The sequence below is a fragment of the Ranitomeya imitator genome, chromosome 7 (assembly GCF_032444005.1).
Source record: "Ranitomeya imitator isolate aRanImi1 chromosome 7, aRanImi1.pri, whole genome shotgun sequence".
Taxonomy (NCBI): Eukaryota; Metazoa; Chordata; class Amphibia; order Anura; family Dendrobatidae; genus Ranitomeya; species Ranitomeya imitator.
In genome coordinates, this window is record NC_091288.1 from 26796030 (window position 1) to 26814341 (window position 18312).

The 18312-nt window shown below is 39.7% G+C and overlaps 1 protein-coding gene across 1 annotated transcript in view; it reads left to right on the forward strand.

The window, feature by feature from the left end:
• Nucleotides 1–15213, forward strand: part of TNFAIP6 (TNF alpha induced protein 6) — a 30704-nt gene extending 15491 nt beyond the window's left edge. Inside the window, exons 3-6 of the mRNA XM_069732907.1 lie at nucleotides 4347–4508; nucleotides 10157–10385; nucleotides 11270–11310; nucleotides 14060–15213. Coding sequence (XP_069589008.1) covers nucleotides 4347–4508; nucleotides 10157–10385; nucleotides 11270–11310; nucleotides 14060–14217 — 590 coding nt within the window. The 3' untranslated portion in view covers nucleotides 14218–15213. The remainder of the gene's footprint in view (nucleotides 1–4346; nucleotides 4509–10156; nucleotides 10386–11269; nucleotides 11311–14059) is intronic.
• The last annotated feature ends 3099 nt before the right edge of the window (nucleotides 15214–18312 follow it).

Below are 18312 nucleotides of genomic sequence, written 5' to 3' on the forward strand. Positions count from 1 at the left end.
TCTGCTTTGCTACTTTTTCTTGGTAAAAAAGAGAACATGAAATCATCTTGTTTTAATGAACTAAAAAAAAAGTTAATAATTCAATAATTCGTTGGCCCTGATAAATAACACGAATGTGATTGAATTAATGCTGTTATATACCGCACGGCACAGGAACAGTCCTCCGCCCTATGATAACACGATAACCTGTAAAGTGTAACTTCATGTTCTGTTCTTTCAACAACTAATAAAAAAAAAAAAAAAAGTGTTCAGACTTTACCAGACAATTCTCCACTAGACAACTAAATAACTTACAATAAAGGTATCTGGTCTAATCACAAGTCTACATTAGGTCACAAAATTACTGAAGATCAGAAGTTGCCATCTATGAGTTCAGCCGCCTCATTTGGCAAATGTGACCGGAGAAATATTTAATGTAAAAATCCTTCAATTCGGCATCGGATTATGGATTTCTGGATTATTACTGAAACTTATTTCAAACTTACTTGTAATTGTAGAAAAACCTTATAAAAAAACAAAGAAGATACACCCACAAAAATAATGGCACATCTAAAAATGTAACTTTTATTATACAATAAAAGAACATTGAACAACAAGGAAATAAACTCTTTAAAGACAATAAATTTCCATTTTGGCATGTGGTAAAGCTAAAAAACTGGAACTGAACCCCCATTTAATGTCCAATACCGTGGACTATTAAGCAAGGGAATCCCCACACTAATTTAAAACATCCAATAAATGGAACATGAGAAACGCATATAAATATCTAGCAGTTGTGTGGAGTTCAGGTAAAAATCACATAATAAAAGAAGGGAAACAGAGGTCACCATGCGTATCGCTGGTATTGAGAGCTTCCTCAGGGGCAGAAAAACCTTAAACACAACCTGTCCACAGGATTTGTATGAATGGTAGAGGTCTTACTGCTCAGACTCCCATCGATTATGAGAACAGGGTTACCATGTCTTCTATGTAAATTAAGCAATAGTGCGGACGCATGCGTAGTATAAGCTGTCAGAAATTGCAGTGTAAAAATAAATACCGTAGACAAATAAAAAATAGTTCATGCACTTTATAAAATGTAAAAAAAATTCAAATCACACTCTTTTCACAATGTGAAAAAAGGGGGCATATTTAGGAATACAGCATCTAAAAAAGACCAAAATTATTTGACCTAGAGTGTGAAGGCTGTAAAGAAACAGTTAAAACCACTAGAATTGTCATTTTTAGGTCACCAAATCTTCCCCCCAAAAAAATTGAATAAAAAAAACAAACAAAAATGTACAAGTACCCCAATAAAAAAGACAACCCACCTGAGAAAAAAATAACACCCTCCACACAGAAAATAAAAAAAGTGAACGGTCTCAGAAAATAATGACACAAACCAAATTGTGTTGTTTATAAAAATGTTTTAATTTAAAAGAAAAACAACTTATATTAAAAGGCCTGGTCCTTCTCTGACTCTGAACCAGACATGATGGTGTAAGTGAAGCTGCTAGGACCTTTAACAGACAGATAAATTGTGCCATTAGTGCCACTGTTAAATGAAATAAATAAAGTATATAAGTAGACTGAGGACACCTTTGACAAAGAGAAATTTATTTAACACATGTTAGTGGTTACCTTACCTTAGTGGTTACCTTTAGTTAATAAAATTGTTCTTTCATTCATTTTCAGACCCTCTGACATGTAGTTTGCAGACTGATAAAAGTTTCAGATTTCTCTCTTGTGGGAGTGTTCCTCCCAGTAATACAGGCTGGATTAGAGATCTGTGTATATCCAAGATGCTCCTATCTTTACTGATCATTTATCTGCATGGCTCCTATCCTCCATTTATTTCGTCTTCATGTACTTTCCTCCTTTTTTTTTGTTCTTGATAAAACTATATAACTTCTGCTTTCTACACTGCAGATCTGTATACAAACGCTTCCCTTCTGCTATCTCTAACACTGAGAAAAGAGATGGGGTAGAACAGAGCTCCATCGGGAGCAGAAGCTCTGATGGATTTCTTTTTTTTTTTTTCAGATCATTTAATGCACCAATAAAATGGTAGAACCTTTTAAATGAAGACAATTTAAAAAGTTTTCATTTAGGATGCGCATGAACAATAAAAAAAAACTGCGCAAAGGTGTACATAGCCTTTATATTAAATTTAGCTTGAAACACGTTAAAAACTAGCTTATAATTTGGGCCTTTAATAACAATAATTATAAAAAAAAAACATCAAACAATGAACTATAACATTATAAAGTGTTCATATTTTCCCTAAAAAGCTGAAGGGTTAAACATTTCCCCAAACATCTGTAATTCATTGAATTTTGGCACGGGCTAAATAATGGCATTGTGTAGTACAGAAGTGATAGGGCTCTTACACTTCTCAACTAATATGAGATCATTTCCTTTGAACGCCAGACACGCAAACAAAAACCTTCCTGTCAACTTCCAAGTTTTTTTGTTTTTTTTCACAACTTGTGAAAACCATAATTAGTGCTAAGTTAAACCAGAATGACTTTTGCTTCATATACTGGATGTAGACACAGTAAAACCCCCGCTGTTCAGCTTCTTGGCGGAATCACAAGTGAGAAGTTTACAGGAGATGAATAAAGTGGTTAAAGTTAATATTTTGTGTTACTGGGTTATGCCCCTTCCCCAAGCGTCCACTATTCAGTAACGCTCCATCACATGTAAATTTGTTAGTAATTTGTTTTATTGCCGGAGCGGCGGTCCAGCCTGTGGTCTGTCGCTCGCCTTAAAGTTTATGGAACTGATGGACAGAGCCGAATATAACGGACTCCCAAAGATCAAACACTCATAACCTATCCTATAGATAGCCTATAGATTGCATTTATGCCTATAGATTCTATAGATAGGCATAAATGCAAACGCTTCAGATCTTAAAGAGCTTTTCCACTTTGGAAGGGTTTCCCAAGAATAAAATGGTCGCAGGGTGGGACCCACATTGATTTAAAAGTGAATCAAGTGCACAATTTGCCTGTGGTTCACATGGGGAAATTATTACATGGTTAAAATAAACCTCCATGCCTCAGTGAGAGCCAGAATCCCCCCCGAGCTGTGTCTAAAGGTCCGTTTACATAGACTGACTGGTGGCACTAAATGACCGCCGATCATTAAGTACTTACCAATTGGCGGTTGTTTAATAGCATATTAACACAGGCTGGCCGTACTTATTGAAGTGCACTGAACAATCTGTTGTTCAGTGCACATCAATAAAAAAAATGGAAGACGTCCAATTTTGATCTGGGTCTCAGATCAAAATCGGCAATGCAAGTCTATGGGTCCGTGGGAAAAAAAGGACCTTGCTCCGATGACATCCGAGTATGGTCCAATTTACAGTGACTGACAGATTGGAGAAGGTGGAAAACCTTTTTTTTCTCTCCTTGTCTGTGAAAAACTGATGCCACCCTGATCGGCGTCTGGTCAGAATCATCGGTCCATTTTTTTGGATGTGGAGAAAGCGGTTGTGTGACCCTAGCCTTAATGGGATTGTGTCAACTTAAATTGTTAAAATAGCAAACTGCTTGTAAAAATAAGCAACATTGCAAGTGACCTACTAAAAATATTCTCCGTTCTAAAAAGATTTTTAATTCTATAATGTACAGCTCATTGCTAAGGTGATCGGCCACCTCTAAGGTGGCTGGTTTCCTAGTCAAGCAGTGCACGCTTGTAAGCTGCTCGGAAGCGGTCTAGCATCTGCAGTAGACTAACTGCAGTGCTCTTGCGCTTTTATGATGCTTTGCCACTGCTGGCACAATGGGGGAGCATAGAGTTGGAGCTGGCGGCTCAGTGATGTCGCTGGTCCAACCTGTCAATCATCAAGAGTACACTGTCCCCCTCAGCTTGCAAGAAACCAGGAGGCAGAGGAGCAGAGCGTTCCTGCAGACTTAAAGTGAGACAACCTAATTAAGCATACTTATTTTATTTGGGACAATTATGGTCCAATATCGGACTATTAGGATTTCTGGACTATTGGGTTCGGGATTAGATATATTTTTCTGCACTTGCACTGTACGAGCTCCATATAAAATCCAGTGTATTGCTTAATGGATCAAACATCTTGTGTTTGCATTTACCATACATCCCATAAACCTCCCAAAGGCATTTCCATCTGCGCAATATAAGTGGTTTTATATGTACTGTTTATCCGAGAAAATAGTAAGTTAAATTGACTGAGAATTGCAGCCGACACGCCAACATCTGATGTCTAATGTTATATGCAACCGTGGAAGAAATTACGAGCCATTAAAAGCAATTAAACTTCGCTGCATCCGAAAAAGCTAGGAAAACACATTTCCTCTGTACAATAAGGCCCTATTGTTTGTACCCTGCAGGGTTTCACATCTGTGCCGCTGGATGGCTACACAAGGGAAGAGTTGGGTATCCCATAGTTAAGCCCACGTTCAACTGCGGATTCGGAAAAAAAGGCATCATTGACTATGGTTACCGGTTAAACAAGAGCGAAAAATGGGACGTCTATTGCTACAACCCACATGGTAAGATAAGAACAAAGTGTGTAATATAGAAAAAGTGAGATTAATCGAAATGCTTAACTTTAAGGAAATTAGTACGTTAATGTCAATTACCCAGTCAGCTGATGTCAATCCAATTCATACAACTTGGTGCATAAATTCTTAGAACGTCACATTGTGTTTTTCCTTAGCAATTCCTAATGGAAGTACTGGTATATGGGGAAAAAGACAACTGGGCATTACCATTCCTTATTTCTCTAGGCTCAAAAGATTCCTGTAATGAGAAACTTGTCGACCGCCTTTCGCAGTGCCGGGAGGAACTGTCGGGAGGCAGAACCGGACTAGTCTTGTATTGAATCCCATGCTTTACATCTGGACCTTTAAAGTATATTTTCTCTGAGGAGGCAGAGCCGGACTAGTCTTGTATTGAATCCCATGCTTTACGTCTGGACCTTTAAAGCATATTTTCTCTGAGGAGGCAGAGCCGGACTAGTCTTGTATTGAATCCCATGCTTTACGTCTGGACCTTTAAAGTATATTTTCTCTGAGGAGGCAGAGCCGGACTAGTCTTGTATTGAATCCCATGCTTTACGTCTGGACCTTTAAAGTACCGTATATTTTCTCTGAAACGCTGACAAGTTTCAGAGAACATTATACCTGTGTGTAATTGTGCCGCCAGGCTCAGATTCATGATTCCCACGATTTGGGCAACATGAGTCAGCTGCCAGATTTCCTTTAAAGAGACAGCCACAATGGTGTAATGAAACTTTTTCCCAATTTTCCATGGAAAGAAAATGCAAAAAAGCCTCTTCATGGACAAACAGAAAAGGGTTTCTGGAATCCAAATACTGGAAGTAGCAATTTAATAAGTCAATATCAACGTTTAAACGAGCTTTGCCAGTTGATGCAGGATATAATACCAACCACGATTTCACCTGCATACAGCTGTTTCAGTGTTCCTATCACTCACTAGGGGAAAATAGAAGACCGCTTGGCTGGGTGAAAAACTTTCAACCAAAGGGTCTAAGGGGTAACGTTTTCCCTTTAAGAGGAGCCATCACTAAGTTAAAAAAATGGTCAGTTTTTGCTCTTTTTGTATTCCTGCTGCTCCCCTGAATATTCTGCTTTTTAGGTTATTTCCCCGCGATCTGGATATAGAAGCGTTTTGTACTCAGCATATTTTTGCTGCATCCAAAGCGCTGCATGCTAATTATGCTGGTAAATCCGCATGGGTTCAGTGAAGCATGCGGATTTACCGCAGCTAATGAATAGCTATGGGTGAGACTATGCAGTGTCTCCTATGCAGATAATTAACATGCTGCGGCTGGTAAACCCCACACCGCGGGTGAGTTTACGCAGCGTCAAATACAAGCACAGTGGACATATGATTTCTATAAATCCGATCCACTGTGCTTCTGACCTAGAAAGCAGCATTTTGGATGCAGCGCAGGTGAGCTAAATCCAAAACGCTACTATTCTGGATCGTGGGCACATACCCTTAAATCCTCTATATGGTTTCAGAGATATGGACCTTTTTATTTAGGGCTTATTTTTATGGGGGGTGGCTTAGAGGGTAATAATCCAGAGCACCTTAAGACATACCCACAAAGAATCCTGTTAGAATCCTATTAGGACTGTATTCCCCTGTAACTGGGATTACCATCAATGCCCCAGTTACAGTGAAAAAAAATGGACAATAAATAAAAAATATAACAATAATAATCTTTATTTTTACATAGCGCTAACATATTCCGCAGCGCTTTACAGTTTTGCACACATTATCATCGCTGTCCCCGATGGGCCTCACAATCTAAATTCCCTATCAGTATGTCTTTGGAATGTGGGAGGAAACCGGAGAACCCGGAGGAAACCCACGCAAACACGAGGAGAACATACAAACTCCTTGTAGATGTCATCCTTGGTGGGATTTAAACTCAAGGACTCCAGCACTGCAAGGCTGCAGTGCTAACCACTGCACCACCATGCTACCCGGATATATGCTTTTATGATTTCTTTGGGGATAATTTTTGGAAAACAAACTAATGCATGTTTGTGTGTGTATATACTGTATATTGTATGTACACCCATACAAAGAACAACTGCAAAAAAAAGTAATACTGTAAGTGAATAAAAAGTTCCCACCATGAGGAATTACGTAGAAATTAAAAAGAAAATCCTGCACATATTAGGTATCCCCTGTAAAAAGTTTGAGAATTCATTCAATTCAGTTTATTTGTTGCGAAACGTGAGCAGTAAAAAAAAATACAAACAAATACAACAAAACAAAAAATAGCTTTTTACATATATTTGCATTCCAAATTTTAGAAATGACGTGGTCATTTATATCTACCCCCAAAACAGTGCTAAAAGAAATTTGGATTTGTCTTGCATAAAACAGTAATGGCTGCTAAAAAGCAGAGAAGAAAAAAAAAAAATCGGCGGGTCATTCACCATTTATCTTGGCACTTGAAAGTTTCATCAAATATTCTGAAGAAAAATGGCCTGATGTAAAAAGAAATGACAATAACAATGGATACAGAATTATGAAGCCAGGAACAAGATTGCAAAATTTTAGATGGCAAGCAAAAAAACCATTCTGCCAATTGGACAACACCTGTTAATGAAGTAATAAGATTGGAAGGGGAATTAGTGGAAATACACGGGATTATAATTGTGAAACATAAGCCTTGAGGTCCATGAAAAAAAAAAACTTTTTACAGCATTGCTCCCAAAAATGTTAGTGTTTTGTTGAATAAACATTGATATTTGTTGGTTGCTAGTATTGGGCAGGACGGTTTGGCGGTTTTTAACTCTGTTTAAAAGGGTATGTGCAAACATCTTTGTTGCGTTGGCAAAGCAGAGTTTTTCTAGGCAAAACCACTTTAGGAAAGTGCTGTTGGTTTTTTATCCTGTAGAGGATTCGCTGGTAGGCTTGCCATTATTTTCTGATGGGGCTCAGCCCCCAGTATACGGTAATTTTATCTTGATTTTACACTATAGAACATGTTAATTCTTTTAACAGCTTCATTGTTTCGGAACCTTTAAGCAATTGAAACAAGTGAAATATGATGGAACAAGTGCACAGGACTGTCATTTTAAAATTGCTGTGAACTACGTTCATATTTTGGGTTGGTTTCACTGCACTTCTTCAGGAGATTTTTCCAGGCAACATACGCCTGAGAAAGGCATTGTGTGCATAAGGTTGCCGTCACACTAGCAGTATTTGGTCAGTATTTTACATCAGTATTTCTCAGCCAAAACCAGGAGTGGGTGATAAATACAGAAGTTATGCATATGTTTCTGTTATACTTTTCCTCTAATTGTTCCACTCCTGGTTTTGACTGAGAAATACTGATGTAAAATACTGACCAAATGCTGCTAGTGTGACGGCAGCCTAGACTGTATAGTTATGTTCATAGAGTTTCTTGTGGAATTTTTGTTTTTGTTGTTCATGGCAGATCCTCTCCAAAATCGTACTTGAAAACACTTGAAAAACTCTTCCTATTCATTTATGCAGGAAATCCACTTTCCTGTTCCTATGAAGTATTTTAAGATTTTTTTTTTCTTTAGAGGTTTTCAAAGAACACCCAGTGGAAAAACAATTGTCACTTCTTTGAAGCGGATCCTAATAGAATCTACTCCAAACTAAACACTGTCCAATCAAAATGCTGGAAAAAAAATCAAATTCCCAAACACTACTGGAAAAGAAAAACTTCTCTAAAAACAGAGTCATTACTCAAGCAGTTTCTACTTAAATGTTGACGTATTTAAACGCCTCAAAAAGTTCTGTGTATATATAGGCTTAGGGCTCGCAATAGTCACTAAACGAGATTGGAGACTATAGAAAATTCAGTTTCATTTCCTGTCTCATTAGGCTCAAACACGTGTAATGCCCATCCCCATGCTTTACACTGCAGCTATGCTTGCTTAGCTGAATAGCTGAGCTGTGTATAACAGTAAGTATAGCAGCATGAAGTACAGTTCTAAGGCAAACGTTACACAATCACATAACATCCAAAATTTGAATCTCAAAATTGCAATAAAAAGGTAAACGCCATCTGATCCACCAGAAATTGCCCAAACTAAACAGTCCTAAACTTTTATGTGACTCTCTCTATATATAATTTTACTGTATTCATAATCCAGGTAGTCTACTCAGTGATATTTCATCAATTATATTTTTTTATGAAATGGTGTCTCGCTTAGAAAGGGCCTATCAATCAGATTTCATAATGTAAACTGCACACATTATTACACAGATCTTATACCTGATCAGTTTGATGTATTTACTTTGATATTTCATGTCTGAATGCCTGTATAATGCTTTACGAAAGTTTAACTCAACCACTATCTACCTAGCCCAGTGTTTCTCAACTCCGGTCCTCAAGACCCACCAACAGGTCATGTTTTCAGGATTTCCTTAACATTGCATTGGTGATGGAATTAATGCTTGAGCAGGTGATGAAATTCTCACCTGTGCAATACTGAGGATATCCTGAAAACATGACCTGTTGGTGGGTTTTGAGGACTGGAGTTGAGAAACACTGACCTAGCCTAACTGACAGCTCCGTAGTGTCTCGCCTTCTTGCTGTATTTCCTCCACCTAACCTGATTGACAGCCTTAGTGTCCCTCATCCCTGTTGCTGAATCTCCCCTTAACCTGACTGACAGCTCCTCATTGTTCCGCTTCCCTATTGCTGCTGAATCTCCCCTTACTTAACATCATTTACAGCTCCTCAGTGTCCCTCTTCCCTGCAGCTGAATCTCCATCCACCTAACATGACTGACAGCTCCTCAGTGTCCCTCTTCCCTGCAGCTGAATCTCCATCCACCTAACATGACTGACAGCTCCTCAGTGTCCCTCTTCTCTGCAGCTGAATCTCCATTCACCTGACTGACAGCTCCTCAGTGTCCCTCTTCCCTGCAGCTGAATCTCCATCCACCTAACATGACTGAAAGCTCCTCAGTGTCCCTCTTCCCTGCAGCTGAATCTCCATCCACCTAACATGACTGACAGCTCCTCAGTGTCCCTCTTCTCTGCAGCTGAATCTCCATCCACCTGACTGACAGCTCCTCAGTGCCCCTCTTTTCTGCAGCTGAATCTCCATCCACCTAACATGACTGACAGCTCCTCAGTGTCCCTCTTTTCTGCAGCTGAATCTCCATCCACCTAACATGACTGACAGCTCCTCAGTGTCCCTCTTCCCTGCAGCTGAATCTCCATCCACCTAACATGACTGAAAGCTCCTCAGTGTCCCTCTTCCCTGCAGCTGAATCTCCATCCACCTAACATGACTGACAGCTCCTCAGTGTCCCTCTTCTCTGCAGCTGAATCTCCATCCACCTGACTGACAGCTCCTCAGTGCCCCTCTTTTCTGCAGCTGAATCTCCATCCACCTAACATGACTGACAGCTCCTCAGTGTCCCTCTTCTCTGCAGCTGAATCTCCTTCCACCTGACAGCTCCTCAGTGTCCCACCTCCCTGCTGCTGAATCTCCGCACATCTGAGGCTACTTTCACACTTGGGTCGGTACGGGCCCATCGCTATGCGTCGGCCCGACGTACGTTGTGAAATAAATGAACAACGGGGGCAGCGGACGCAGTTTTTCAACGGCTCCTAAGTGTCTTGTATATAAGTGATTTTCCTTAACATGTACTTGCTTTTTCTCCAGCAAAGGAGTGTGGCGGGGTGCTAACGGAGCAAGAAAGAATTATTAAATCTCCAGGATATCCTAACGAATACGATAATGAACAAATTTGTTACTGGCACATCCGGGTTAAGATTGGTCAGCCCATACAACTGCAGTTTCTAGAGATGGATATTGAAGAAGACACCGACTGCCTGTCTGACTACCTAGAAGTATATGACAGCTATGACGACGTTCACGGTTTAGTGGGAAGGTAAATCATACCTAAAATCTACTCAATGGACACAACAATACCAAACATACACATTTGATATAATGTATGCAAAAATACATCAATATAAAACTAGGAGTGACTCCATCAATCCCAATCAGCCTTCATCCAGCAATAGTAGCACATTAGTAAAGTCAACAGTGAGCTGCATTTAAGAGGAACTAATCATCAGGTTGTCCCCATGTCCATACCTTTTGTTCACTTCTCTACAGAGTCTCAACATCATCCCTGCTGTCCCTTTAAATTGTCCCACCAGATTTGAAAATGAGCTTTGTGTGGTTGGATGGATATTTCCAGGCCATGTGTGCCGGCCTCTCTGTGTAACACCATCCCTCCACCTCTAATTGACATAGGTGACGTCCCCTGCGGCGCATGCGCAGAGGATCACTTTGCACTAACCTCAGCAGGGCACAGTGAATTGCGTATATGCCGGTCTTCATCTGAGCAGATGCACGATTCCAGTTGGTTATATGGATGGCTGGAGTCAATCAGAGCCAAAAGGGTGGTGTTACCAGACACAGAGGGACACCAAGTAAACGCTTTTATTAAATTGTTCGAATGGCAGGAAAGGTGCTATAAAGGGGTTGTATGGAAGTGAATAAGCAGTGAGAGAATTGGGATGAATTACTTTCCTTAAAATTCTGCATGTACCTGAGCTGAAATTCCCTACTTATACAATTTACCAGGAGAGAAAATAATGACTTTTCTAAACAACCTATGAGAGTCTACGGACGAAACAAGGGGGAGCACGTCAAAATAAAGGGCTTTTTTCACAGCTACATATTGCATAAATTACTAAAACATGCGCAGTAATACCAAAGAGCTGATAACACAAAACTAACAGGATTGTCTCTTCATTTCCCTAGATTCTGTGGCGACATGCTTCCCGACGACATCATCAGCACAGGTATTAATAAAGATTAGTTAATAACTTCTTTTTAGACATTCAGTGCGTCAGTTCACCAATATCTAATGTCTGTTTACTATGTATACTGTACTACTTATATCATATTGGACCTAGATAATACTCCCCATAATAAATCCTGGACTGATTCCAACTCTTCCCCTTTAGCTTCTGAAGTGGATATATAACTTTAGTGGCAAGAAAGAATAATCCCCACACAAGGGGTCTCCGAGGTGGGACTCTCCAGGTTTTACAAAACTACCATCCTAGCATGTCCTGAAAGAATGACCGCCGACTTGTGAGCAGGGTCCAGGTTTATAGATGAAACATCCTGACCTACAGTATTTGATTCACAAATAGTACATGACACCCCAAACTAAGTACAGAGCACATACCAGACCCCCTAAATAATTACAGACTATTCACCAGACCCTCTTAAACTACAGACCATACGCCAAAACCCCTTAAACAATTAGACCACACATTAGACCTCTTAAATAATTACAGACCACACATAAGACCCCCTAAATAATTACAGACCACACATAAGACCCCCTAAATAATTACAGACCACACATAAGACCCCTAAATAATTACAGACCACACATAAGACCCCCTAAATTACAGACCACACATAAGACCCCTAAATAATTACGGACCACATGTAAGACCCCTAAATAATTACAGACCACACATAAGACCCTAAATAATTACAGACCACACATAAGACCCCTAAATAATTATGGACCACACATAAGACCCCTAAATAATTATGGACCACACATAAGACCCCTAAATAATTACAGACCCCACGTAAGACCCCTAAATATTTACAGACCACACATAAGACCCCTTAATAATTATGGACCACACATAAGACCCCCTAAATAATTACAGACCACACGTAAGACCCCTAAATATTTACAGACCACACATAAGACCCCTAAATAATTATGGACCACACATAAGACCCCTAAATAATTATGGACCACACATAAGACCCCCTAAATAATTACAGACCACACACAAGAACTCCCAAATAAATACAGACCACACATAAGATAATTACAATCCATACACCCTAGATAATTACAAGCCATACATAAGACCCCCTTAATAAATATAGATCACACATAAGACCCCCTAAACAGTTACATACCACATACCAAACCTTCTAAACAAAATGCAGACTACACAAGACCCTTTAAACAAATAGAAAGCACACAGAAGACCCCTCTAAACAATTACCAACCACATATAAGACCCCCTAAATAATTACAAACCACAATAAGGCCTCCTAAACAATTACCGACCACACATAAGATCCCCTAAGCAATTAAGAGACCACACATAAGACCCCCCTAAAAGCAATTACAAACCACATATCAGACCCTCTTAAACAAATAAAGACCATCCACCAGACCCCTAAATAATTACAGACCACACATAAGACCCCCTAAATGACAGACCAGACCTCTCATTATCTGCATTATATACACACACGTCAGAAGAAAACCTCTTGTGTACAAACCACAGAACAGACCCCTCCCCAACGTACAATATACAGACCCCAGACCAGACACCTCCCAAAGTATACAGGCCCCGGACCAGACCCCTCACCCATGTATACAGACCCCAGACCAGACCCCTCCCACACAAATACGTATTCCAGACAAGACCCCAAGACCACCATATACAAAGCCCAAACCAGCTATTTATACAGGCCCCCGACCAGACGTGTAGATTCCCGCCACTGTATGTCATTATATCAAAGGGGCTGTCTAGGGGTTTTCACCTCCACCAATCAGCTGTTAGCGGACGGAAGTAAGCAGTGTATGGAGGCAGAACAGCACAGCTCCATTCACTCTATAGTGGCCATTCATGGGTACTGCAGCTCAGCTCCCATTGATGTGAATGTGATGTGATCTACAGTACCTGAGAGCGACCACTACAGAGCGCATGGGTCTATGCTGTTCTGACACCGTATACTGTCTATTCTGGCCACCACGACACCAGCTAATAGCTCATCATGGGAGTACCAGGGGTCAGAACCTCACCAATCTAATATTGATGACCTACCTAAAGGGTAGGTCATCAATATTCAAAGTTCTGGACCCCTCTAAGGCTGCTTTCACACATCAGGTTTTTTGTTTCAGGCACAATCCGGCAATTTTTGTAAAAAACGGATCCGTTTTTTTTTTTTACGCCGGATCCGTTTTTTTCCCATAGAGTTGTATTAGCGCCGGATTATGCCTGATGGCCACATGTTTCATCCGTTTTTTTGCCAGATCCGTCCAAATAGTCTTTTCCGGCGGACGGACAAAACGTCCACTGCAACGTTTTTTTGTCCGGCGGAAAAAAACGCACAGTGACGGAATCGGCCAAAAACAGATGAAACGGAGGTGTTAAAGAAGAATCCGGCGTTTTCACAGTATTTTCTATGCAAATCATTGAGATGTTCCGTTCTGGGTCTCTCTCTCTCTCTCTTCTAGTACAAAATATCTCTATAATTCAGAATGCAAAAGTTAATGATACTGCCATATCCAATCAGCAGTGTCCCGCCGCCGCCCCACACCGGGAGTAGGGAATACATTATGAAACCGTCTCCGGGACCAATTAATTATAATTACATGTACGAATTAACCACGGCTGCAGATTTGCACCCAAACAGAGTTGTAAAAATATTACCAGTCCTTACTCATTTCCAGTGACCTTTTTTTCCTCATATTATTTTTTCTTACTTCTGTTTCAGGGAATGTCATGACGTTAAAGTTCTTGTCAGACGGATCCATCACGGGAGGAGGCTTCCAAATCAAGTATACAGCCCTGGAGCCATACTCCCTACCGGAAATGAACTCAAACTTTACGTCCGAAGCCAACTCTGACTTTATACATTATGATATTAAATAAAATATTTTATAAAGTGCGTTTTCTAAGGCAAAGAGCAAGTGAAATGATTTTGATGGTGGTGGTGATTCATCTGTCCTGGCTCCGGTTGTTCTGGGCAAAGCTCCAATCGACTTGAACGGGAGATGACTGAAACACTTAGCCTCCAGCCGACTTTGATAGATGACTTCTTCAAGTTTCCATGTTACATACTGCAGTGACCCTGTTCCTTAATTACAAGAGGCCCGGCAGCCGACGTGTGTTCGTACACAGAGTTATTATCGGGGTATTACAGTGTTAGCAAATAAAGATCGTTGCCTTTATACTATTTATTATATTTGTACTATATTCAATACCTCTGCTTGCTGTCATGCAGTCGGAACCTTCACTGATTACTTCCCGGGAAGAGAAAAGTTGCATCCTGGTCATGTGATGGACAATGTATTATATACTTTAGTGAGTGGCTTTTAAAGGGAATATCTCAGCAGGTTTTTGCTTTGTAATCTGACAGCAGCATGATGTAGGGACAGAGATCCTGATTCCAACGATGTATCACTTTATGTATCTATGGACATTGTCTTTTGACAGAGAGTTGGTTATCACAGGAGGGGGCATCGCTGGACTAGCAATCGGGTTTGCTGTAGTCCAGGCCGTGATAATCAAATAGTGATAAAACCTTCATTGTAGATAAACAACAGCATATAGCCAAAAAAGTGACACATCGCTGAATTCAGTGTTTTAACCCCTACATCATGCTATCATCAGATTACAAAGCAAAATCCTACTGACAGATTCCCTTTAAATAAAAGCAAGCAGGGATTTTGAAAATAGGGAAAAAATTCATACAGAAACTATTTGGGAAAATTAAAACTTTTCATACATACAAAAACTTTAATTTTGTTGGAACTGGATTAACCCCTTTAACTGGAATCTGTCAGGAGCATTATGGTGACTAAAGCATGACTAGAACGGGGTACAAGACTAAAACACTTTTTGGATGCAGATAGAGTCAGCATTGCTAAAAGAAAAAAAAACGTTCATGCACTATGCAGATTACCTGGTAAGTGCCCAAAAGGCGATCTCAAGCCTGAGAAATACTCTGATTGTCCACGTAAATCCTGTGTACAGTCTTGCTAAGTAATGGACTGCGACAATGAGATCTTGCACATGTGCCATGTATTCCTGGCCTGGGGCACGCACCGTACTGCTGTGGGCACCATCCTCATTGACATCAGTGAGGTCTTAGTCTGCAGTAGGGAGAGTGCTGCGCAAGTGCCAGGCCAGAAACACACCGCAAATGTGCAATACTTCAATGCCGTTTGTTTTCTCAGCAGCCTAGAATGTAAATTTGCACGTTTTGTCATTTTCAGAGTGAATACTGCTTTAGTAGCCATGAAGCTCTTGACAAAATTCCTTTCGAGAAAATGTGTCAGGAAAAAAAATTACTTATTGTTTAAATTAGGCTTTTATAATATATATAGTTTATTTTTTGTTAATTTATTATTTTTTATATTATGATCTATATTAAATAAAAATATTGCAATTTTCACACCGGCCACTAGGCCTAATATTAAACTCTTACTTCCTGACCAAGACCCTATTTGTACAGAAGCGTTATCTGAGCATGCTCTAATCTAGGAACAAGGTCAGTGGCATAACTACAGTCTGATTAGATACAGTGCAAAATTCAGACCTGGGCCCCCACCTGCATGTTGGTCAGATATATGGGCCCTTGTCTAAAACCTATAAAAGCAGCGTATTTGCCCCTCCTTGTAATAATGTCCTTCGTTCTATCTCCATTCCGGTAATAATGGTAATAATTTTTGTCACCTTCCCTCGCATCCTCTTTCATAGCCAGCAGATAACTTTGCGTGACGGTACAGGCAGCACATGACATCACAGCCGTGCACTGCCCGTAATGTGCAAGCCGATATCAGCTGCCGGCCTCTGACTAGCCAGTGGTGTGTACTGTAGTATAGGAAACCAGTGGGCACTACACCACATTTCAGCTGAATGTGCGTCCAAGAACTACGATTGTTACTTGTGAAAGGAGGAGGAGGTGAGCTGTAACATCACCTATTGTGTTATCTGCTGTATATAGAGGTGTTATTGGAGGTGTTATCAGTCATTATTCAGGAGGAGGAGGTGAGCTGTGATATCACCTATTGTGAATGGTGGATCCTGTGTTATCTACTGTATATAGAGGTGTTATCAGTCATTGTACAGGAGGAGGAGGTGAGCTGTGACATCACCTATTGTGAATGGTGGATCCTGTGTTATCTAATGTATATAGAGGTGTTATCAGTCATTATACAGGAGGAAGAGGTGAGCTGTAACATCACCTATTGCCCTATTGTCAATGATGGATCCTGTGTTATCTACTGGATATAGAGGTGCTATCAGTCATATAATCAAATATTAAAAAAAAAATACTTTTAGATTAAAAAAACCCCTGATTTAAGCAATCAGTCATATTCTGAAGACACATTCCATTTATGTGTTATTTGTTGGATTTTTTAAGACAGTTTAATAACTATGAAAATAATGTAAATATATAATTATATATTTCTAAAGTTAAGTTGTAAATTCAGATCCAAACTGGAATATTGCGATCAAAATTTGAAGTTACATGCACAATACAACGCTCAACAACAAAAACACTTCTAAATGCTAGTTATAAAATAACATTTACCAGATGTCTATTTTACATCTGCTTCATTTTTTAGACATTATTTTTTTTTCTTAGGAAATTGGAAGGGTTAAAAAGTGATCATCAATTTCTCATTTTTCCAACACTTTCATTTTTTGGGGACCACATCACATTTGAAGTGAATTTGAGGGGTCTATATGGCAGAAAATACCCAAAAACTGCACCCCTCAAAGTGCTCAAAACCACATTCAAGAAGTTTATTAACCCTTTAGGTGCTTCACAGGAACTAATGGAATGTTAATGGGAAAAAAAATAATATTTTAACTTTTTTTCCTCAAAAAAATGTTACTTTAGCCCTAAATTTTCCATTCTCATATGGGTAACAGGAGAATATGCACCAATTTGTTGTGCAATTTCTCCTGAATACCCCATATGTGGTGGAAAACTACTGTTTGCGTGCATGGTAGGGCTCGGAAGGGAAGGAGCACCTTTTGCAACGCAAAATTGGCTGGAATCAGTAGCAAACGACATGTTGGTTTTGGACAGCCCCTAATGTACCTAAACAGTAGAAAGCCCCCACAACTGACCCCATTTTGGAAACCACACCCATCATAGATTTTATCCAGGTGTATAATGAGGATTTTGAACCCACAGGTGCTACATACAATGTAATAACATTAGGTCGTCATAGATATATTTCAATTTTTTTTCACGAAAATGTTGTTTTAGCCCCAATGTTTTCCCTTTTGCAAGACGTAACATAAAAATTGGAACACTCAGTTTGTTACCCACTTTGTTCTGAGAGTGGCGATAGTCCCAATATGGTCAAAAATCACTGGACAAATGGCAGCGCTCAGATTGGAAGGAGCACTGTTTGAATTTTGGAACACAAATATGCCTGTGAAATAGTTCTTGACATGCCAAAACCGCAGAAACTCCACAACCGACCCCATTTTCTAAATTGCACCCCCTAAAGAATTCATTGATGAATGTAATGAGTCTTTTGCGCCAACATTTTGTTAAAAGATTTAGTTTAAAATAAAATTTCACTTTTTTTCCACGTAATTTTTAGGATAATTTTTTAATACATAGTAGTGAGAGGTGAGGAAATGGACCCCAAAATGTTACAGAGCTATTCCTCCTGTGTTCAAACGTAACCCCATTAGTAGAGTTTAACTGAAAGGGAACCTGTCACCCCCTCAGGCGTTTGCAACTAAAAGAGCCACCTTGTGCAGCACTAATGCTGCATTCTGACAAGTTGGCTCTTTTTGTATAAATCATTTTTATTGGTCACAGCAATAAAGAAAAAAGGTAAACAGTACAAACTGGTAGATCTGTGCAATAATAGGCAGTAGTTTTAAGTCGAACAAGAGGAGCATAGATACAGCATTTATGTCTTATGATTTAACTTTCTGATTAATAATGCTCATGGCTATCCCGAGATTATGAATTGGTAACAATAAAGAACA